Source organism: Ylistrum balloti, unplaced genomic scaffold (genome assembly GCF_031769215.1).
Source record: "Ylistrum balloti isolate Yb309-2 unplaced genomic scaffold, AGI_CSIRO_Ybal_v1 Utg369780, whole genome shotgun sequence".
NCBI classification, from domain to species: Eukaryota; Metazoa; Mollusca; class Bivalvia; order Pectinida; family Pectinidae; genus Ylistrum; species Ylistrum balloti.
This window is the reverse complement of record NW_026781969.1, coordinates 240,772-265,272: the sequence shown is the minus strand read 5'-3', so window position 1 is coordinate 265,272 and position 24,501 is coordinate 240,772. Positions and strand designations below refer to the sequence as shown.

Sequence of the window (24,501 nt, the reverse complement as noted above, 5' to 3'; positions counted from 1 at the left end):
GCATTCACTGTAAATTTTTACTTTGAATTTTTTACATTTCCGAATTGTAGGGCACCTATAACCAGATCACCTGATCTGAAAGAACAACAAATCTCGCAGCATTATGTGGATGGTTTTAAATAATTCTTTAAACCTTTGATAGAAAATGTATTTTTAGTCTTATGCACAATGCTTTGCTGGTTAGTGGTATATTACCATCTTTAGAATGTAAATTAGATAATTCTTGGCATCAAAAACACAGAATAGACTGTCACATACAAGTACTTTTACATTAGATAACCTAAAATCCTATGTTCACTGCATTCAATCGAGTGATCAATCACACCATTTTTATGACATCTTATGCAAAGAATATTCATCTAAAGATTGGAAACTTACTACAATCTGATCTTAAGAAGATGACAAGTTATGCTTGTGTGTTTTTTTACAATTGACATAACTTACAGTAGTCATGCACTGAAAAATTAAAACCGGCTTGGAGTTTTTTGTAGTTTCTTAAAAAGTATAGCAAGGCTAAATATATAGTATTGTAAAAAGGGGACTACAGTAACTACTTTCATGGCACTTAGAATCCTAGTGTATCAATGTTACCATGACCACAGTTGTTTGTACATGTTACTGGTAAAGGGCTTTGCTCTTTTGCCATTGGTTGCTATATTTTTGTCATTGTTGTAGTGGCTATCAACTAGATAATTGGGACTTCAGACTGTAAATGTACCTGTCTCAATGTCTTTACAATCTTTAATTAAGATGTGAGTGGAATTTAATGGTGATGAACTTTTGATCAATATCACATTTCTTATGTTTCAGGTTAACATTCCGAAATCACGGAAAACCTTTTGCAAGGGTAAAAAATGCAAGAGGCATACCCTTCATAAAGTTACCCAGTACAAGACAGGAAGAGCTTCCCTGTACGCCCAAGGTAAATGCTTTTAAATAATCTAATGATTGGGCTACCAGAAGAAGTGTACCCTTAAATATAATAGGAAAAAACTTGGATTTCTCTGAAGAGTCGTAGTAAATTTATCAATGTATTCTCAATGCTCAAAGTTTTACACCTGAAAAGCTTGCAGTTTGGTTTCAGTTGTATATGAAAATGCATTTTTGTAGGCCCCTTCTCAATTGTCCTACAGTCTCATCCATGGACAAAGTTATCCAGGCCACCATTGTACTGGATTTGGCTTTAGCTTTATTTTCATACATTTTGAAGTAAGATGGTAATTCTATTGAAAAAAAGTGATTGATACATGCTAAGAACAATACTTTTTTCTGAATATTGAAATATGAGAGGATGTATTTGTGTCTTCACATCATACCACTTCCTGTGACTTCTTTTCTTGTTCGTTTCACACTTTTAAAACCATGTTCATAAGGCAGACCATTAGGCTGAGAAATTGATAGTGTTTTTAACAACCTTTTTGGTTAACCAAGTTACGAGCTGCATTCATCATATTACAAAAAAAAATGAGCCAATGTAGATTTATGAACCATTTTGTTCAGTATTGGAAAAACATTATAGTGTGTAGTGTATACTTCAAGCTTTCCTAAAATTGTGGACCATATAAAACAAATATTTGAATACTTAATTGAACAAATATTCTAATAGTAGTTTCTGTTGAATTGGTGCACTGATAAAATTTTTTTTAAATGCAACCATATTACTTATCAGTTTAGTGTAATAACAAGGCAATGAATTAAACATTAATTAAGCAAACCCACCTCTAAGAATATAGATGTACTTACTTGGAGATGGCATTAATTTGGTTGAAAACGGTATTCTTGATAGAAATCAAATGATTCTTTTCTCTTTAACTTCCTGCACAAATGGACAATACTGTAGACCATGTCATTGGTGGAAGCACCGAAGCTGAGGACTGGTCAATGACAGTAAGGGTCGTGCAAAGGAAGGATATAAACAGCAATCCATGGAGTATAGGCTCCTGTTGAACCTCTTTCTTAATGTTCAGTGACTGAGCCTTTCTGTTGGTGCTACATTGTCAAACAACAAACAACTTATGACTATTTCGTCTTGCGTTACTTGCTTTGAAACAAAGGTGTCAAAAAAAGCAAAATTGTGACTTCAAATTTGAATATGAAGTCATGATTCAAAAATTGTACAAGATATTATATATATGACCACATCATTTTTATTCCATTACAAAAATCTTACAGTAGACATTTTTGTCACAGGAAAAAGAAGATACGACAGAAAGCAGAGTGGATACGGAGGTCAGACCAAGCCTATTTTTAGAAAGAAGGTGATTATAATAACAAGAGCTGTGATCAATTAACTTAAAAACATTGGATTGGAGTATGGAACAGAATTTGGATTGACAACCAGCTTTTAAAAACACATACATTCAAATAATTGCCCATGCTATGAGAATCAGCCATAACATTTTTGTACTTGCTTTTAGGCCCCAAACAAGTTTTTTTGTTGTTATTGTTTCTACCCTTTAATTGGTTTTTCATAAACCTCCAATAATGGCAGTTACCCCTCTCTTTTTTTCTCCACAGACACAGCACTTACCTTAATTATGTAACCGAAATATTGTCCAATTGATCCTAGATACTAACAGATCAATGCTTTAGTGCTATCCTATAATAGTTTCTCTCTAAGTATGGGTTATGGTTATGTTTGCAGTCATGTCCTCTCTGGCTATCTGTACTCGCAGACTGTTCTATATTTTTTATTTGTTTCTGCTGTAGAGGAAAGCATTGATGGTCACATTATTTACATGGTAATGTTAACATTCAGCAAACATTTACACCTGCTATATGATAAAGCAACAAATTAAATGGATATTATACTTACCTTTTACAGTAATATGTCCTGTTTGTAATCCACACTGATTAGACTACAATATTGTAAAAATGCTGTTTTGACATTTGAATTTTTTCATTTTTAATAATTGCCCTTCCTTGCTTTTTTTTGTCTGCCTGTTTCCAATAACCACCACTCTCCTTCTTTTTAAGATTTGATCTGATTTAATAATTGTCTGGGCAATTATTCTCTTCATTTTTAAATGCTTTATACTTTTTAGATGTCCGATTATGATTTGCTGTGTACATGCAAATGGATACTATTAATATTGATAATGGGAGGTCAATTCTCTCCATTAAGATAATATTTTACTACTCGTTTGCATATTTAGAGAAAATGAGAAAAATCTTGTCAATTGCATTTAAAGAGGATGCATGTCATAGTCACTTTATACTTCACTTTTTTGTTCCTAATGCTATATGTGCTGTTGTACAATGAAACTTGCACTGTTTTGAACAGAAAGTAATGTTAAACTAATAATTACTTCAGATTTGTGAAACATTGACACTATTGTTTTTTATTTGAGGCCTTTCAATGGTAAACATGCTATCTCTATCTGAACTGAATATTAGTATGAATTAGTTATATAATTTTTATTTTAGATTTAATAGCAGCATTGACATATTTTGTTTCTGACTTCAGGCAAAGACCACAAAGAAAATCACACTACGAATGGAATGTATCACATGCAAGTACAGGAAACAGTTGTCACTTAAACGCTGTAAACACTTTGAGTTGGGAGGTGACAAGAAGAGGAAGGTATGATCCTTAAAATATTACTCATATTCAAATAAAAAAGAGATTGTTATAGTCAGAGATATGTTAATTACTCATAAATACATTTAGTTGCTTTCTCTGTTTTTGATCAACCTCATGTAACAAAGTTGAGTAAAGAGAATTTGGAAGCTTAGTATAACTGCTATATGCATATGTTTTACAGTGTGAATGTTGACTGGGAATGGTGAATTTGACCTTCAGTGATTTAGTTTAAAATCTTGTTTAAAAAAGAAATGCTAAATATTTTATGTTAACACTAGCTTAATTCATAGTGTAATCATCTTGTCACATAATTCTGATACCATATTGCTCAGTATATTTGTAAATTACCACAGTGTATTGCATTGTTATTTATTGTATTTGAAAACCAGATATCTGCTTGGAATACAATGTGACTTTCGTTTTCTTTTTGAATGATACAGTCTGTATACTTTTCAAATTCCATGCATTTATTACATTAGGGCTTTAAATGTTGAAGATGTAGTTAAAAGAAAACTAAAAGCATTGAAGGAAGACATAATCTAGCTGGTTATATTTATTCTAATTGTCTTGGACTACAGTTTCGAAATTCACACATTATTTATACACATTTACTGTCTTCTTGCTGCTTTTTAAAACTGATGAGAGTAATACTTGGGTTTCAAAGTGATGTTAGGAGTATAAGTTCAAAATTGGTCAGTCATCTTAGCAAATCATTTGTGCAAGTTTTCAGTTTTCATTTCATTTACTATCAAACTGTACTGGATCACTCAACCAAAAGGTAGTTTAATGCACAGAGTTCCATTACTGACAGCACATTCCTATTAAAACATTGAGGTTGGTATGTCCTTTCTGCACAAATGGACAATTCTGTAGATCATGTCGTTGGTGGAAGCACCGAAGCTGAGGACTGGTCAATGACAGTAAGGGTCGTGCAAAGGAAGGATATAAACAGCAATCCATGGAGTATAGGCTCTTGTTGAACCTCTTTCTTAATGTTCGGTGACCAAGCCTTTCTGTTGATGCTACATTGTCAAACGGCAAACATTTTAAAATGTATTGTTCATTTTCATATTGTATCTGCAAAGAAAATGTCAGCCAAATGTTTACATATTCTATAGACCTGACTTATGTTGTTGAAGAAAGATTACCAGTGATTTTCAACAATATTTCAGTTGATATGTCTCTTGCACCAATTCTATACCACCTATGTTATAATTCAGAATTCCAGATCTTTGTCAAGACTTTGGTAAATACATGCATTTCTAAAGCACACTGTATTTTGTATCTTTACAGGGCCAGATGATCATGTTCTAGAAGAGCAGTTCATGGAGCCAGCACTGTTTCTTGTAAATAAATTATCGGGTAGAACACCAAAATAAGACTCTGTTGTTTATCATTCATTAGGCAAGAGAAAACTTGAAAATCTGGCAGCATTTCTGTGAAACTTAATTTAGAAGGTTAAGACTATGTTAGTGTTTTCAAGAAGTAATTTATTAAATGCACAAACAAAATAAGATAAACCTTGTGCTTTCTGTTAAATAATGCTGATATGAGGTGTGAAATGATTAATCTATTTATAAGGTGATGTGCTGATACCTTGTAATATTTTTAATGTTTCTGGTCATATGGCCCAATAATCTTCCATTATGAGTCCAGATCCACATTCCCTTTGTTAATTCTTTGCTCTTTGAGAGTGCTGGAATTGTTTTTTATTGATTGATGCTGCATCCAGTAATTTTAAGAAAAAGCTATTACAAACTGTTAAAATCCAATGTGGCCATCAGTTGCCTTTTTTTTTTTTTTTTTGCCTTAAATCGAATATATTCACGAGAAACCAAACAGTGTGGATCAGTAATTAAAACTAGGAAAATGTAGTATGGCAATTAAAACCAATAACATATTGAAGCATGACACAAAGAAGTGTTACATGAATAATGGTCCTTCTTTCAATATCCTTGGGCAAAAGTGGAAAATTAAAATTATGGCTTTGGAGGAATAACAGAAAAGCAGCCAACATTTCTGTGAATATCACAGGGTGGAAACTACCGTCCAGGTATTAAATACTATTCCATTAGAAGAAGCATAAAAAAAATATCTATTGCACTACTTGTCCCTGGAACATAAATTAGGGAATAGATTTACCTTGGTGAGGCAATGTCATGAATCAAAAGTAGGTCAATTTGAGCTTCATTTTGACCTTTGACATGCATAAAAGAACAAGCTTTTCAAGACTAGTCACTGGAAGTGTGTCGTGTATCAAGGTGGTCACTTAGAGCAATGAAAAAGTTTTCCATACCCTCTATTCTACAGTCACAACTGGAACTTCATGCCTGAGGTTTGGATTCATCTTGGTGAGGTGGTGTATACTACTGCCTGGGGGAGTGAATATGGTGTATTGTCATGCTTTGCAATTAACATGTACATCAACCAGCTAAACATAACACAAAAACAGTTAAAAATTCAACATTTTATTTGTAATTATCAAAATCTGAGTGCATTTCATGCGTTGTAATATGATGATTCCTGACATAAGAAAAATGGTCTATTTTTAAAGCTCCCAGAACAGATAATGAAAAGGAGCAAATGGAATTCATTGCATCTTCGTGACTAAAATGGCTAAAATATGTCCCTTGTTAGACATGCATACCCTTAACGATCTAGAACAATGGGAGTCTGAATGTGACAAAAATAAATCATTTTACTTGTGTGTACTTTCTGCAATCCATTCAAAGACGAACATATTTTACATCCGACTCTGGTCTATTACACCCAGTACAACAACAAAATATCAAAAATATTCAAGGAACCAAGTATATATAACGCAGGTTTTCACTGAATTTTAGGAAAATGCACAGTGGTATACTGAAGCGCCTTAATATGAGTCGATAAAATAAAAAAAAATCCTGAATTCAGGTTTCTATACAGTATATTTTCCTTCAGTCTAATTGGTTGCAGACATGTTTTAGCCAGCTAAGCATGCTGTAATTGGGACACGATCTTCCATGTATACAGTATAGTTAGGACTTAATAACTGCTTAGATATTGTGTGATAAAGAAAAAAAATGACAACTCAACACAAGCACAGAAAGACATCAATTTTGTACATTTTTTACATAAAATACCAGTACACATCACAACAGGTGCAAATAAACATTAAGTGATATTATACAACCTGCTCTGGTTTAACAAAATCAAAATACCCCATGTATAAAAAGTCAAAAAAAAAATCTTACAATATATAACAAGATACATAAACAGAAATATATTAAAATTTTGGTATCTTTAAATCTTGATCATTAAAAGTGAATATCAAATGTTTGCTTATTTAATACACACAGGGAATCCAACATCTAGTCCAGAAATAACTGCATGAAAAAATGAAATGCAGTAATATCTAAAACTTAGTCAATATTACTAAGATGCATGTGAAGTACTTACAGTAGTTAACTTATTTCCTAAACAAATGAAGATAAATTGTACTTTTATATCATGCAGTTAACAATTAACTATATCACAGTTTGATTTATTTATGTATGTATGAGTGAAGAAACCACAGACAGTTGCATTATCTATAAATATGAAGAATTATTCAAGATCATTAAAAAAGAAGTCGACTAATTAGAAATAGTTCACAGGTCCAGATTTAAATATTCACAATAGTCTGTAAACAAATCCAATTTTTAAACAGTCTTACTTCTCATATAATAAAGCAATATCTTCCATGCGTACGAAGGCGATGTACAAAAATATGACAAATTGGGCTAAGAAATAGGGCACAATAAAAGTGACAATATGCAGGAAGTCAGTAGAGCTGTTTATGCTGCCTTATCTGCCATGTTTCCTGCAGAGTTAAGGTAAACAGTTTGGAATGTTACTTCTTCATAACCTTGCTGGCACTCTTGAGTTCATACAGCATTTGAGCAGCCTCATCGGATGTTTCAGTTGTCCTAGATACCTTCAACATCTAACAAACAAGAAAAAGTTTTCATAAGAACATATCAATAGACAAGGACAGATTTACTGTTCATTAATTTTGTAAATAACTATTTATATGTAAGATGGATTTCCAAATGAGTTTACAACTGTTATGAGGAGTCATGTTGGGTTTATCATCTGATGAACAGTCAAGGTCATTTTGAAATGGTGTCTCTTTGTTTTAGCTGGTGGCTACCCCTCTGAACAACCCAATAAACAAATCTCTACCACAGGTAACATAACTCTCCAACTTTCTAAATGTTCATGTTTATTTTGTATTTCTTAAAGACTAAAATATGGAATGTGTTATAGGAAGATAATGGTTACCTTTTTGTTTTTTTTCTTCCTTCCAAAAAGGGATCCACTCTTCTCTGTAGGTGCGGGTACAGAGTACCCTGGGGCTAGATATTCAACTTTGCTTTCATAATCATCTTCTTCATCATCACTATAAGTTCTCCCTTTAGAAGCTGTCTCCCTCTGGATAAAGTACACTTTGCTATTAACAACCCTTTTGTAACAACACAAAATGATATTGTGACCTCACCAAAGAAAGAGATATAGAGCGAGAATATTGCCAAATTAGATTCTGTTAGTCTAATGACATTTTTACAAATGCTTGTAAAGTCTCCTAACTTAGAGGTTAGACAGAATCTCACAGTTTAACTTGTGTAAGACTTGATATACTAATAAGATTATGCTAACACATCTCTTTGTTTACAACAATATACTAAAATTTCATTCACTGTTGCACCAGTCCTGTTGTTTTGCATAAATGTAATGTGTAAGATTCTTATGTGCATATAGTTTACCTTCTGTGCCATGTTGAGGTAGTTCTCCACTGATCTGACCTTCCCAAACACTGCTTCATAGGTTTCGTGGGCTGCCTTTCTCTCAGACTTGCTCTCATGGGTGTCACTCCTGCAAGCAACATCAACAGACTTTAGTATTAACAAGTAAGAATGATAAACCAGTACTTCATATTTCAATTTTTAACAGTTGTGTTAATGTGACAACCACATGTACTATGGTAGTGGTCTATGCAATATAGTCAAGATGAACATGTGATGACCTTGTGCATTGGTTTTTATAGATATGATGACCCTATGTACTTGTTTTTATAGAGATGATGACCCTGTATATTGGTCTTTGTACAGATGATGACCCTGTGTACTGGTCTTTGTACAGATGATGACCCTGTGTACTGGTCTTTGTACAGATGATGACCCTGTGTACTGGTCTTTGTACAGATGATGACCCTGTGTACTGGCCTTTGTAGAGATGATGACCCTGTGTACTGGTCTTTATATAGATGATGACCCTGTGTACTGGTCTTTGTACAGATGATGACCCTGTGTACTGGCCTTTGTAGAGATGATGACCCTATGTACTTGTTTTTATAGAGATGATGACCCTGTATATTGGTCTTTGTACAGATGATGACCCTGTGTATAGGTGATGACCCTGTGTACTGGTTTTTATAGAGATGATGACCCTGTGTACTTGTTTTTATTGGTCTTTATTGTCTTTGTACAGATGATGACCCTGTGTACTTGTCTTTGTACATATGATGACCCTGTGTAATGGTCTTTGTACATATGATGACCCTGTGTATTGGTCTTTGTACAGATGATGACCCTGTGTATAGGTGATGACCCTGTGTACTGGTTTTTATAGAGATGATGACCCTGTGTACTGGTCTTTGTACATATGATGACCCTGTGTATAGGTGATGACCCTGTGTACTGGTTTTTATAGAGATGATGACCCTGTGTACTTGTTTTTATAGAGATGATGATCCTGTGTATTGGTCTTTGTACAGATGATGACCCTGTGTACTTGTCTTTGTACATATGATGACCCTGTGTAATGGTCTTTGTACAGATGATGACCCTGTGTACTGGTTTTTATAGAGATGATGACCCTGTGTATTGGTCTTTGTACAGATGATGACCCTGTGTACTGGTCTTTCTAAAGATGATGACCCTGTGTATAGGTGATGACCCTGTGTACTGGTTTTTATATAGATGATGACCCTGTGTACTGGTCTTTGTACAGATAATGACCCTGTGTACTGGTTTTTGTAGAGATGATGACCCTGTGTACTGGTCTTTATATAGATGATGACCCTGTGTACTGGTCTTTGTACAGATGATGACCCTGTGTACTGGTCTTTGTTCAGATGATAACCCTGAATACTATGGTGGTGTTCTATGAAGAGAATGTGTGTACTGTGATGAGATGTGGGTGTACTTTCTTTGGATAGAAACCCTTACTTCTTGTGTCTCCAGGCAAGTCTCTGGTTCATAAGTGCCCTGCTACGAGCCTGTGTGTACTTGCCATCTAGTGCTAGGTTGGCTGATACTTGAGCTGTGTGTTTAGCAACCACATCCATTTTCATCTCTACAAGAAAATGTATCAAAATCATATTGAAGAGATACAAATATATACTCAACAAAAAAAGAAAGGTTAACATGTTTCCTTGGCGAATACCTGTAAATGAGTGAAAACAAAATGACGTTTGTGCAATATTAGAAAATGGTAATGTTTTACATTACAAAATCCAATGGGGTTACCAAAATCATTCAAGCGTGAAAGTCTGTATCAGTGAAAGAGCTGCACAGGGTTTTCTGCGACTAACTTGTATCTTCGCTTGAATTTCATAAACATTCAAACTGACAACTGTTCCTTAAATCCTTAGGACTTAATAATCATCAAATCTTGCTATCTATCAACTTTATCATTATGCCCCGGCTGTCACAAGTACAGAGACAAAGGGCTGTAGGCATGATTCAGGCTGGGGAGTATCACCGTCGAGTTGCACGGCATTTTGGTTGCAATGTTAAGACAATTTGCCAGTTGGTAAGTTGTTTGAACCAAACTGGGTCAACATCTGATCGTCCCCAAAGCGGCCGACCCCGTAAAACGATTGCCAGGGATGACTGTCGTATACGATTGATACACTTGCGCAATCGATTCGTAACCGCAGTAGAGACTACAAGGACATTGTTTGGGCATCGTGTGTCTCCCCAAACAGTTCGCAACAGGTTGAGGGCCTACCAATTGAAAGTGTGGCGTCCCTAAACTGGACCCAATTTGTTGCGACATCACCGTAATAATTGGCATAACTGGACCCGTGTTCACCGTCGTTGGTGACGGAAGGTGCAGAGTGTGGAGGCGACGAGGGGAGCGTTTTGCGAACTGCTGTGTCGCAGATTGGGACCACTTTGGCGGCGGAAGTGTAATGATTTGGGGTGGTATTTGTGGGGTGACTCATACCAGGCTTGTGTTAAATGGCAATTTAACTGGCATTCAATATCAGGACGAATTTTTAAGACCGGTGGTTCTGCCATTCTTAAGACACCATGGCGTTGGCGCCATTTTTCAACAGGATAACGCACCAGCGCACATCAGTCACATAGGCAGAACTTTCTTGCAGCAGAATAACGTCCAGGTGTTAGATTGGCCATCTAAATCACCTGAATTGTCACCGATTGAGCATGTCTGGGACGTTCATGGGCGACGCGTGAGAAAACGTCAAAATCAGCCATCAAACTTGCAGGAGCTGGCCCAAGCCTTGATCGCTGAATGGAACAACATCTCTCCTTGAATTATCCACTGGTTTACGAGTTCCATGCGACGACCCTGCAATGCTGTTTACGGTAGCCATACCGTTACTAACGGTGTTACCTTTGAAATTGACCCCAACGTCCTTTACAGTCGAATAAAATCAACTGAACGCAAAGTTTTATAATGAACCATGACTGCAGTTTTATCAGAATTGATCAATTACTTTATTCGTACATGATTGGTAAGGATTTATGAAGGGGTTAATTAATTAATCACAGAATAAAGTAGTGTTACCGTTCTTTTTTTGTTTAGTATATGTCAAAAACGATCATATTTGATTGTTTCCAGTCTTAAATATCGTTATAATCAAACTCAATCTTAGGTATTGTTTCATATCTGATTTACTTGGTAATTCTACTTTGTAAGAATGTATCAATTAAGTTCATTAGAGAAACAACCACATGATGCCAGCCTGAAATCAAACAATAAGTAACTAAATGATCAATCCAGAGGTCTTAGTAATCAGTCTGGGATTACAGGTTAGATAATTACAAAGGACTACAGGGTTAATAATTATCTAACATAAACATTACTTCTTTTACAGTAACTGCTAAGCAAGTTATATACAGTTATATTAATCATATCTTGATGGCCCAAATGAAAGTGTGACAAGAGTATCACTGTGGGTGGAATTTACAGTATCCAAAGAAACCTCACGTTTTAAGGGTTATTGCCTAACTATAAGGATATTCCACACCACACCATCATACTCGGTTTCATACAATATAATGTACTGATTAATATTGTCCTTACTTTTCTCAGCTTGCTTTCTATCCTTAGTGACAGGCTTGGACTTGGTGAGGACACGGAGTGCAGTAGCACCATCTACATCAGTGTACTTCACCTGCAGCTGGAAAGGCATCTCTTTTGGATGTTCAGCATCATCATCTGAGCTTTGACCTGTTCCTTCTGAACTTTGAACTGAACCTTCTGAACTTTGACCTGCTCCTTCTGAACTTTGACCTCCTGTAGCACCCTCTTGTGGTACTTGATTTGAAGGAGCAGTGGACTGATCTAAAGAGATGATCAAAGTAGGTAGAATCAATTGACAACAAAACACATTAAAAGTCCTATACACTAAGTGAAAAGATTTTAATACTTTATGTATGACATTTAAGTGGCCATACTGTGTCACCTTCAGCAGAAGTATGACTTGTGAAGTTAAGTTCACTGACATGGAAACTATACCAGGATGGTAATCTAACTGACAGGTCTTTTCAGCTAAGCTCATACCCTGTATTTACACTTGGTTGCAGTTTTCATTTTAACTCATATCAGCACTTTGTTAAAAATAAACAACAAATATATCATGTGTGATTTCACCCATTACAACATTACTTAATAGTGGCCATGTACTAAATTAACTGTAAAAGACAAATTCACAATAATTTTCAACATATCTGAATACACTATGTAATAGCTAAGCTTAATCAAAGATCAAATTTTGTAATATCCCCACCCTCACCATTTCCTGTCGTACCACAGCTTCCTTTAATGTATTCACAATTTTTATGTCATTGAATGTAGAGGCATTATTTACTCTCTTATCCTTACCTTTGTCTTTATTTGACTTGGTTCTAACACCATACTCAAAAGTAATCTCAGTGTCAGAGGTTACATTTCCAACACTTTTCACAACTTTGCTTTCTTCTGTGTCTTCATAATGAAAAAACCTTCATGTGGATGAAAAATGATCAAAATAAATATCTTCAGTCAGATTTATTTCAAGCAAAAATCAGATATTACAGTTTGTTTTGATAATAACAGATTACTTGTTAACAAATACTGCAAAGATTGAATTTTTCTGATGATTCACATTTCCATGGTTTTACTACAATCACGGAACAGAAGAATGTGCTTTTCATGAAAGTCATGCAATTGACTACAGAATTCTTTTAAAAAAACAACACACCTACACATATTTTCTAGGTATCCATTTTTTGTAGTTTTATGCCATCCTTCAAGAGTGGAAAATAAAGCCCCACAAAAATAACAACTTTTACAGTACAACAAAAAATGTTTTGAAAGTCAGGAAACTGATAGCAAAAAAGGTTGAAGAAGAAAAACAACAGTAATGGGCCAGTTGATAACCCTATCCTCATGATATAGTTTCTAAAATAATGGATCATGAAAAAAAATCAGGTTACATACAGCTGTTTGTGTAGGATGAATGTGGCCACCACATTTGTTGCTATGATACGACCTTCCAGAATCGTTGAAAATTCTTGTGTCAGCTTCAGAGGGTCCACTATGTTTATCTGTTTTCAGTATTATAAAGAAAAATAAAAGCTTAAAATGACAAACTAAATTTGGCGCAATAAAATTTTAGCAGATTACAATTTTTCGGCAAATAAGTGCAATGTTGAATTTCTGCATCCACTTTAACTGATTAATATTAACACCATACTGTAACTGCAATTAGCTCAAACATATTTCAGTGCAACATTTTTTTAAATAAAATGTGTCAAAATCTAACAAAACTATGGAAAACCATGAAAGTTTAGAAGTTTCTCACTGTTACAGTGGAGTTGAAGAATGATAAAATCACTGTATAATGCAATTTAATTTAACTTTCACACATGTATGATATTATTTTTGATGGCCATTTGATATCAGACCTTTATTAGCACTTGAGTACTAATATCAGGACTCTCGAGGTGATAAGGGGTGTGATATCAAAATGCATGGTCATATAATAATCTCTAGATATTTTCTCCAGAAGATGTAATATAAAGTAACATGATAGAAACCATGAAAGGAGTTAGTTAATGTGATTTACATGTATGTCAATATTTCTTCATAATTTTTTATTGATGTTCCTATCACAGACAGCATGTAATGTCTATACCTGTCCTCCTGTCTTGTCTGCCACTTTACCAAGCTGAATCATCTTACAGTCTGTGCCCTTCATACTAATCACTGAGATAGACACTCTGTAAAACACACAAAAAATAATCCCTCAGTTGATTGTCACACTGTTATACTGAAAATCTTCACAAAGTTCAAGTTTGTGAACAGTAACTGTGGCAAATTCTGACAGAAATGATAAACAACAAACATGGTTAAGCATGATATGTTGTAAAAATATTAATATACATGGAGGAGATTTATAATTTATGATCTCATTTGTCCATAAACTGGGAAAATTTATATAAGCAGATTTATTGAGATTTATCTCTGAATTCAAATGTCGACATAATAGTGACTTTGGGGAAAGCAGATGCAAAGGTTTGTAGCAGTAAAAGAACATAGGTTTACAATATACATTTCATGCTTTTTCAGTCAAACCTAAACAACTTTACTAGGTTTGACTGATGACTGATATTACAGGGGTTAAACAACTGTCTCGTTACATGAATTATCCAATGTAATCTGATGGAGGCAGTTCATGCTGATAAATTCAAACACTTGTCTGTATAAAAATCATGTCAATGATAAGGAAAGCAGTCTGTTTACATTGGTAATCATGTTTAGAAAGACCATTTCAATAAATCTTGATTGTTTGGATATGTTCAAATGTTTCAAGCTGGTTTTCACTGTTAACAAGCTTGGTATGATTTTTAAGCAATTTTGGAGGAGTCGAAAATATTTCATTTACATCAAGAATCAAATAATTAAAAAATATTAAACATTCACTGAAACAGAATCTCTATAACACACATCAAACAAAATTTCTTCAATGAAACAGAATCTCTGTAATAATACACCTTTTCAAGCTTATGGTAAATTGACAAAATTACACTTAAAACATAATAAAATTGTCTTTATGTTTGTTTAAATCCAAACCTCTAAGGTAGACCTACCCCTTATCTGCAGCAGTGTCAGCAACACTCTCATAAAAGTCAAGGGAGCTCTCCTGTACATCTGCTGTGGAAATATCCAGTCGACCAAGGCCAACATTTGCCAGCCCATCAGTGCAGATTATCACCTTAGACCCAGGTTGTTGGGAGGCCATCGTTGACGCAACAAGTAAGGCAGGTCCTAGAGCTGTAGCACCCCCTTCCTCTAGCCTGAAATAATAATATCACAAGGATGTGTCACCTAAATTAATGGTATCACAAGGATATGTCACCTTAATTAATGGTATCACAAGGATGTGTCACCTAAATTAATGGTATCACAAGGATATGTCACCTTAATTAATGGTATCACAAGGATATGTCACCTAAATTAATGGTATCACAAGGATATGTAACCTAAATGAATGGTATCACAAGGATGTGTCACCTAAATTAATGGTATCACAAGGATATGTCACCTTAATTAATGGTATCACAAGGATGTGTCACCTAAATTAATGGTATCACAAGGATGTGTCACCTAAATTAATGGTATCACAAGGATGTGTCACCTAAATTAATGGTATCACAAGGATATGTCACCTAAATTAATGGTATCACAAGGATATGTAACCTAAATTAATGGTATCACAAGGATGTGTCACCTAAATTAATGGTATCACAAGGATGTGTCACCTAAATTAATGGTATCACAAGGATATGTAACCTGAATTAATGGTATCACAAGGATGTGTCACCTAAATTAATTGTATCACAAGGATATGTCACCTAAATTAATGGTATCACAAGGATATGTAACCTAAATTAATGGTATCACAAGGATGTGTCACCTAAATTAATGGTATCACAAGGATGTGTCACCTAAATTAATGGTATCACAAGGATATGTAACCTGAATTAATGGTATCACAAGGATGTGTCACCTAAATTAATGGTATCACAAGGATATGTCACCTAAATTAATGATATCATATGATGTAAAAGTCATGGGAGACTGAAGACTGTGCTTACTCAAAGATTTTGGTGCTGAGTGTTGCACGTGTAGTTCTGATGTCCCCCGGGCATGGCAGGTCAGTGCCTATCTTTACTAACTCCTCTTTTTCTGTTAGCTTGTCCCCAGCAATGACAACCGGTGTGGACTTCCCATCCCCGACTACAACAACCTACAATGGCAGAGAGTAGTTTATTAGACACAACTTCTAGCATTATCACTGCTTCTCTTAATAAAAATGTCTTGTTGTTCTTAATTATCAAAACAGATGCTGGTTCTATTCAAATCCACGATATAGCAGGTTTTGCTGATCTGAACAATGTCCTGATATAAGCCTGCAATATGCTTGCAGAACTTACCTCACTATTGAAAATAATTAAGCCCACTCTTCTGTTTGGGTGGTTTTTGGACATCTCTTCCAGTTGCTGGTCAACAGCAGCTTGTGCAGCTTGTAGTCTTGACACAAATGTCACATTTCTGTTCTGGTTGGGTAAGAACTGGTCATGGCGGTCATCCTGCATACGGCGAACATGTCGAGCACTACCTCCGCCTCTCAGTTTCAATTTACCTGGTACCTAAACAATGGGTATAAAAACAGTATATATATATCAAATATATATAGCAAATATCGTCATGTTAATCTTTCAGAAGAAATAGATTTATGTAAAGTGTTGAAAGCCTTAACATCCAGATCAAAGAGGGCAGATGACAATATCAATACTTGATACCATGAGAACCTTTCTACAATCATAGTCATTATTATCATGATGTTTATAAGCTAGCTTTCATTTCAGTTGATCATTCCATACAATGATAGAGCACTTGTATTTCTGATTGTCATAATAACTTTATGATACCTATAATTTGCACTGGTATAGCAGTTCAATAAAGTGATTTAATCATAATTTCCCAGTTTCTCCCAACTCTTATCAACAATGCTGTCCAGCTGTCCTGGCCCCGACCTCTTACCTCTGTTGTGATGCACATGCTGCCAGAGACATCTATACAAAAAATGACCAGTGAGTTGTTGGTGCCCTTTGGTCCACTACTTGTGGTTGACAAAGCAGGGGTCAACATAAAGGTCACATCATCCCGAGTTGGTTTTTCTTCCTCCATAATGTCCACCTCCATCTTATGACCACAGAACTCACACTTCCACACCTGAATAATGTGTCAGTATGTAAACACATGTAAATGTACCATGAACATTAAAAAATGATTATTTTATAGGTGTTTGTTTAATATTATTCATATCACAAGAATAAGGCAAAATATTGGTATTTTTTCTTATATTAAAAACATGCCAGAATTTCAAAATTATTTTATATTTTTACATGATTCCTTATCATTATTTAGCTAAAATAAAATCTATGCAACAGAGAGCATTCAATTCATCAAATGATACCGAAACAGACATATTGACTAAGAATATGTGAGATGACAGACAGGCAAATAATGTTCCAAGTCATTTCAAGACTTTTAAATCACATCTCACTGTAAATTTTCCTGTCACATTTTTAATTGATGTACTAAATATTATGACAATGTTCTGAGAATAGTATCTTTTTTTCAATTTTCATGCATTTGACTTTTACTTTGTTGTAATGTTTTACCTTGACCTCCCCTTGGTCCTCCAGCTTACACAGGTGGGACAGGATTGCCTGACAGTTATTACAGTACACAGCATCGCCAGTGTGCATGTCGCTGGGCGTAACTAAGGTCTGAAAGTCGATTGACACAATGTTGGTGTCTGCTCGTCTTTCTCTTCGCCCTTTTTGAGGGACTTTTGGAAATTCTGGTTTAGCATCTGAAAATGTCATAAATAAACTTGTAAGTGCTGCTTAAATAGAGATGATATCAGCTGACTCAATAAACTGTGAACTTGGTTGAGGTTATGAAAGTGTAACCTGACACTAACTATCACCTGAACTATGACCTAGCAAAGGACAAATTAAGTACTTCTACATAACATTGGTAAACAGTAATACATACAATGTACCTCAGTACAATATGTGTCTGTTAAAGGGAAATATTACCTTCAACTAATAACTAACTTGGTTAAAAAGCTCTTAAAAACTAATTAAGAATCCAGTAAGATAATAATGCTCCACTAACTTTTCAACTTGTAATAGGTAATTGTGCTATTCCACTCACTATTTACCTGGTTATGGGTAAAAGTGCTTCTAAATCACTATTCACCTGGTTATTGGTTTCATTTTCATAACTCACTATTTCCCTTGTGATGGGTAAAGTGTTTCATAACTCACTATTTACCTGGTTATTGGTGATAGTGTTTCACAACTCACTATTTACCTGGTTATTGGTGATAGTGTTTCATAACTCACTATTTACCTTGTGATGGGTAAACGTGTTTCATAACTCACTATTCACCTGGTTATAGGTAAAAGTGCTTCTAAATCACTATTCACCTGGTTATTGGTTTCATTTTCATAACTCACTATTTCCCTTGTGATGGGTAAAGTGTTTCATAACTCACTATTTACCTGGTTATTGGTGATAGTGTTTCACAACTCACTATTTACCTGGTTATTGGTGATAGTGTTTCATAACTCACTATTTACCTTGTGATGGGTAGAAGTGTTTCATAACTCACCATTAACCTGGTTATTGGTGATAGTGTTTCACAACTCACTATTTACCTGGTTATTGGTGATAGTGTTTCATAACTCATTATTTACCTTGTGATGGGTAAAAGTGTTTCATAACTCACTATTCACCTGGTTATAGGTAAAAGTGCTTCTAAATCACTATTCACCTGGTTATTGGTTTCATTTTCATAACTCACTATTTCCCTTGTGATGGGTAAAGTGTTTCATAACTCACTATTTACCTGGTTATTGGTGATAGTGTTTCACAACTCACTATTTACCTGGTTATTGGTGATAGTGTTTCATAACTCACTATTTACCTTGTGATGGGTAAAAGTGTTTCATAACTCACCATTAACCTGGTTATTGGTGATAGTGTTTCACAACTCACTATTTACCTGGTTATTGGTGATAGTGTTTCATAACTCACTATTCATCTGGTTATGGGTAAAAGTGCTTCTTAACTCATCTTTCACCTGGTTATTGGTAAAAGTGTTTGTTAACTTACTATTTACCTGGTTATTGGTGATAGTGTTTAATAACTCACTATTTACCTTGTGATGGGTAGAAGTGTTTCATAACTCACCATTAACCTGGTTATTGGTGATAGTGTTTCACAACTCACTATTTACCTGGTTATTGGTGATAGTGTTTCATAGCTCACTATTAACCTGGTTATTGGTGATAGTGTTTCATAACCCACTATTTACCTGGTTATTGGTTATAGTGTTTCATAACTCACTATTTACCAAAGGAAAATTTTAACTTACATATTATGCAAATTATATCAAAATTGATGCTACATTTTCTCTTCATTTGCACTTTTTACACCTGTCAGTGGTGCACACAAAAATCCAAACCTTACTGGACAATTTTTTTTAAAATTCTGAGGACATTTTCTACAACTTTGTCAATGTGGAGATTAAAATCCCCTTACATGTGGTTGGTCATCAGTCATGAGAACAAGATGTCACTATTTTGAGCCAGTTAGGAAGAAAACTTTCATGCCTCCATCCCTTTATAGATTGAGTGTCATGAATCTCTCAGCCTAGAGATCAAAATCTTGCAGCAAGGGCAGAATATTAAGATTGTTTATTACTACCACATCAATATGATTTATGTTTTTAGCAACTTAATAATTTTTCTCACCTCCTAGAGGTGCACTTCTCCAATGTCCTCGCTTTTGCTTTTGAGATCTCTTTCTTTCTCCGGATGAATTTGCTGCAAGCAGGATAGGAGGACCAGGCACAGAAGGATTTAGAGATGAAGTGCCAGCAAGTGGTGCCGGTGATACATTTACTATGCTATCTGAAAAAAAAAATACGGAAAAAAAATGCAAAATGAAATTATTGAATGATCAACCATTTACTTACTAATAAGTAAAGTAATTTAATATTCTAATATAGTAAATATACTGTAAATGTGATTGTGATAATTTTATTTTAGCAATTTTCATGGTGATCATCTTGAGCTATTATGAGACTGCACACATATCAATTTGTAGGTGATGTTTATATAACAATTTCTATGGCTGTGCAAATTCATCAATGCACTAATATGTCTAAAAATCATAATGCATTAAATCTGATTATGCTAAATTAAATATGTCTGCATTATAAAATACGACAAATAAGAAGAGGTCCAAAGAGCCTGTATCATTTACCTGGCTTTGCTTGGTTGAAATTGCTTTATTAAAACTAAAGGAAAAGGAATTCTAAATATACGTATCCAAGCACACAACACAAAACATATCTATTTTCCTACTGGACCAAACAGTTTCATTCCTACAGAAGAAGTAGAATTTTAAAGAATTTACTCTATTTCCAATATAAGGCCCATCTGTTCCAAGGAGCTTAGGCCCACAGTTTACACAAAATCGATAACCTGTCACCTTAGAATGCTTCAGATCAAATGTGGACAAAATCTCATCATTCCTATAGGACAATTTTTTTTCTATTGAGCCCCACCTTTGCCACCCCAGGAAGCTGAGACCCACTGTTTATAGAAAGAATTTAATCGCCTTCACTAAAGAATGCTTCTGATGAAGTTTGGGCAAAATCCAATCATTCCTACAGTAGGAGTAGGATTTTAAAGAATTTGCTCCATTTCCCCTATTGGGTCTCGCCCCTCACACCCATGGGGCCACGAGACCCACCATTTGATTTTTACAAAATTTGTTGCCCTTTTTCCAAGCACATACTTCTGACAAAGTTTTGTCAAAATCTGATGTCATTCATGACTAGTAGCAACTTGTAGAAAAAGTTGACAGGCCAGTTGAACTAAATTCAACTCTTCAATATTCAATCCATGTGACAGTCAATAAGTATTAAATGGTAGTAAACATTTTGAAATCATTTGCAAGAGAAACAGGTTTTATTACCCAATGGTGGCAGTAGTACCTTAATCTTGTCGTAACTACAATGTACACATAATGCAAATGTAAACTGTGCACAACATTGACTGCTGTCCCATGTTAAGGCTTCTAACCAAGTTTGAATTAAATGAAATTACACCCAAAAACTGAATTTACCCATACAAAATCTTCCATTAATAGTAGAATATCTTTTAAATTTCAGTCAGTTTGAATCATTTTTGGCCCTGCTCATCAATATGTGCATTTCATCCAACTGCCAGCTTATACTAACAATTCTAACCAAGTTTGAACTATTTCTGAAAAAAATAATGCTCAAAAATGTTCTTTACCTATAAACTATAGTAAATTTTACCCCTCCCCAAAGGAGAAATTTATATGAAACCCTTGAGTCATGAAACTTTTAATTTTGTTAAACCACCATAAGATACTTCCATCCACCAAGAGAATTTGGTTCTACTTTATTTTGGTATTGAAAAGAAGATTTTTGAAATTTCAGTCAATTTGACCCATTTTCGCCCCACCCAACAGTCCCAGGGGTCAGCCAAGGTCAATATGTGCATCTCAACAAATTTTTGTCTTATACTAATAATTCTAACCTTGTTTGGACTATTTCCAACAGAAAATAAAAGAATAATGTTCAAAAATGTCATTTTCCTACATAAACTAAAACTAAAGTAAACTTTGCTACCTCATTGTATAATCTACAATTTAGGTGCACCTTTCGCCAAAGAAGGTTTTTGAAAAATTTCACAGAAATTGATTCAGGAGTTTCCCAGAAGAAGTCGAAAATGTTAAAAGTCCTAAAAGTTTTGGGTTTTCTCAGCCACCTCCTAGGTTTAGAAAAATCAGGCTTTTAGTATCACTGATGAGTTCTTAAAGAAAGATGACATAGCTGTATGAGTAGTGTAATTTTTTTATTTAGGTCTGCTGTGATTAGTTTAAGACTTGAAATAAAAGATGCTTTCCTACAATCTTTGAGGTTGCAGGTGGTAGACACAGCTGGTGGAATATTTTAGTCTCTCAGGTTTTTTATAACTTACATGCCACATTTCAATCACTATTGCACAGTGTTACAGTTCAGGATATACACATATGCTTGGTATTTTAATTGATTTCAGATATAGAAATTATGACACCTATTGAATTATGTGGCTAGTGCACCTCCCAAACTCCAACTGAATTCCTAATTAGCAGCTTAACTACAGTAGTACATGGGTTTTTTGGGGGCAGTCATTGTGTAAGTACAAGAAATTATTAACCAAGTGTACAAGATATTAATCATAATATGAAAAGACTATAAGCAAGAAATTGTGGAAGGATGAAATATTTATGTTTTGTCACCATTTGATGAATTTTTCTCTTGCATTTGAAACATTAATAACTTGTATTGATAAAAGCATTCCTTCTTTTGATTTTCTGATCAATCAAAACTCGGTAAAATATATAATATATTCATTCTTAGAACATGAGCATTAACATACAAAGCAAGCACAAGGAGTCCTTCAAAATTGATTAAAAATTAGATTAACTCACCACCAAAAGTCACATCGGAGTCTGAGTCGGAGTCAGAATCACTACAAAAACAAGAATAAAAATGTCACTCAAGAAATAAATTATCTTAACAAAAACCACACAAACAAAAAGGAAATAATGACCTCTCGCACACTTTGATGAGGGATAACAGGTCATACAACTAGTTTCACAATCGTTTGAAAATAAATAAAGTTTACATTTTATTGATAGTATACAAGATATATATCTCCATTCCAATATCTTACTGCTCATTAAGAAATATGTTTGATGTAAATGTACATGTTGTCTACCGTGTAAAAACTCTGTAATAAGTCCTAGGACTACGGAGTAATATTATCACACACTATTTCTGACTTAAATGAAGAGTTGGATTCTTTACAGAGTACTGACACAGCATTTGCTGGCATTTCTTTAGTTCACTAATAAATAATAAATAGGGCAGTACCACAAAACCCTAAGTGTTCTGGACAACATGTGACAGGCCTCATGTATGTTGTTCAGTAAGGTAGTCATCACCTATTTCAAGGAGGCCCTACCTAAAAAATGACCCGAACTGTTCACAGAGTGATAAACCCAGCTAACAATGTACAAGTTACCTTACCTGACCTGCATACCCAATTCATACTCTTCATCAGATATGACTTCATACTCCAAGCTTTCGTAGGCAAAGACATAATCTGAGCCAAAATTCATGGTGTTGATCTGTTAGTATATTCTGATATAAAAAACGAAAGAAGAATTATTCAATTTCTGAATACTACAATGATATATTGTGACTTGTACATTTACATTTTTATCACCATGTAAGACAGTTGACAATTGTTGGCATGTAGCCATAATATTTTTAAACAAAGTTTTATGAGATTTGATGATTGTTATTATATAAAGTCTATATCTAAAATGTAGTCTACAACTTCTTAAGCATTTACATGCGCCATTTGATTATTAGATCCAATGTTATGACAAAGTATGCAAATGGTTAATAATAGACTTTACTTGACAAAATTACACATTTTTATACCTTTTTCATGATCTAATACATGTATATTTTAGATCAAGCTAACATTACATGATAATTTGAACCAATCATTGATCTACCAATGGACCTAAATGCAAACGCCAACATCTCTTACATAAATGTTAGTCGTGTAGTCCTCCCTGGATAATTATTCATGGCCACCAGGAAGTTGAACGGTAACATTTTTAAATGATGGGGTAAATCAGTGAAGACATATGCCCACAGGCTTGATTGTGACATTTTAGAATTCAAAGATTACATTCCGTTAAAAGTTGGGCCTACTTTACATGACATAGCTTCGTGTAATTCTCAATATAGACAGCGTAAGACAGTCAGTAAGGCAACCAAATACAACCAGGAAGACATAAACTTTCTATGAAACTTTGTATTTTATATAAACATTATCGGAAATTTGACTATAGGTATATGCGATAAATAATTGCAACGGACATCTTTATTTAATAATAACGCGAATTTCTCCGAATAGACGGGATTATCAACAGAAAACCTTGAGGAGAATCGGTGTTGTTTTGGGGAATTCCCACCAAATTTATCCTGACATCTAGCAATTCGCAATCAAATCAATTCCTTGCAAAATAAAAAAGTCATTTACACATGATAGTATATTAAATCATACTTAGATACCAACCAAAGTATACTCACTTCTCAAAGTGTGTCTGTTTGTGCTGAAAAATTACAGGTTGGATCTGCAACATTCTATAGGAAACGGTGTATAATGTCTATAAATACCTTATGACGTCATTTATATTTACAAACTGAGCTGACACAGCAGAATGTTGAGAGGCCTCTTACAGGGTAACTGCTAATCCTAAAAATCCCCCAAAATAAATTTGTCACACCAAGGATGTATTATCGTTCGTCTCTGATCTCACCATCATCATGATAATGGAAGATCAGTTTTATGCGTCCTTTTCATTTGTACCATTTTTATTTATTTTATCTATTAGTTACAAAAAAAAATAAGAAAAAT

General features: G+C 34.5%; 2 protein-coding genes across 2 annotated transcripts; one reads left to right on the top strand and one right to left on the bottom strand.

Annotated features, from left to right (window-relative positions):
• The first annotated feature begins 801 nt into the window (after positions 1–801).
• Positions 802–4,962, top strand: LOC132544096 (uncharacterized). Its single transcript, XM_060207663.1, has 4 exons — positions 802–922; positions 2,191–2,258; positions 3,467–3,583; positions 4,877–4,962. The coding sequence occupies exons 1-4, from the start codon at positions 802–804 to the stop codon at positions 4,895–4,897; spliced, it is 327 nt and encodes a 108-aa protein (XP_060063646.1). The 3' UTR covers positions 4,898–4,962.
• A 1,073-nt stretch (positions 4,963–6,035) lies between these two features.
• Positions 6,036–24,247, bottom strand: LOC132544094 (circularly permutated Ras protein 1-like). The gene is made up of 17 exons (XM_060207661.1): positions 24,174–24,247; positions 23,094–23,207; positions 22,493–22,533; positions 19,735–19,893; positions 17,590–17,783; positions 16,946–17,137; positions 16,336–16,551; positions 15,997–16,148; positions 14,989–15,195; positions 14,034–14,118; positions 13,337–13,443; positions 12,740–12,858; positions 11,939–12,199; positions 9,832–9,958; positions 8,368–8,476; positions 7,886–8,035; positions 6,036–7,547 (listed from the first exon to the last, which is right to left on the bottom strand). Exons 2-17 carry the CDS (start codon positions 23,183–23,185, stop codon positions 7,455–7,457), a joined length of 2,304 nt encoding a protein of 767 aa, XP_060063644.1. The 5' UTR covers positions 23,186–23,207; positions 24,174–24,247; the 3' UTR covers positions 6,036–7,454.
• Between the last annotated feature and the right edge of the window lie 254 nt (positions 24,248–24,501).

Bases quoted from the DNA above. Each gene is read 5' to 3' on its own strand.
- LOC132544094 (XM_060207661.1), bottom strand. From the start codon at position 23,185: ATGAATTTTGGCTCAGATTATGTCTTTGCCTACGAAAGCTTGGAGTAT. The intron at 17,138-17,589 runs GTAAAACATTAC...CACATTATTCAG, and splicing joins AGGACCAAGGGGAGGTCAAG to GTGTGGAAGTGTGAGTTCTG. The intron at 13,444-14,033 runs GTATAGACATTA...TACTGAAAACAG, and splicing joins CAGACAAGACAGGAGGACAG to ATAAACATAGTGGACCCTCT.
- LOC132544096 (XM_060207663.1), top strand. From the start codon at position 802: ATGTTTCAGGTTAACATTCCGAAATCACGGAAAACCTTTTGCAAGGGT. The intron at 923-2,190 runs GTAAATGCTTTT...TTTTTGTCACAG, and splicing joins AGCTTCCCTGTACGCCCAAG to GAAAAAGAAGATACGACAGA. The intron at 2,259-3,466 runs GTGATTATAATA...TTCTGACTTCAG, and splicing joins AGCCTATTTTTAGAAAGAAG to GCAAAGACCACAAAGAAAAT.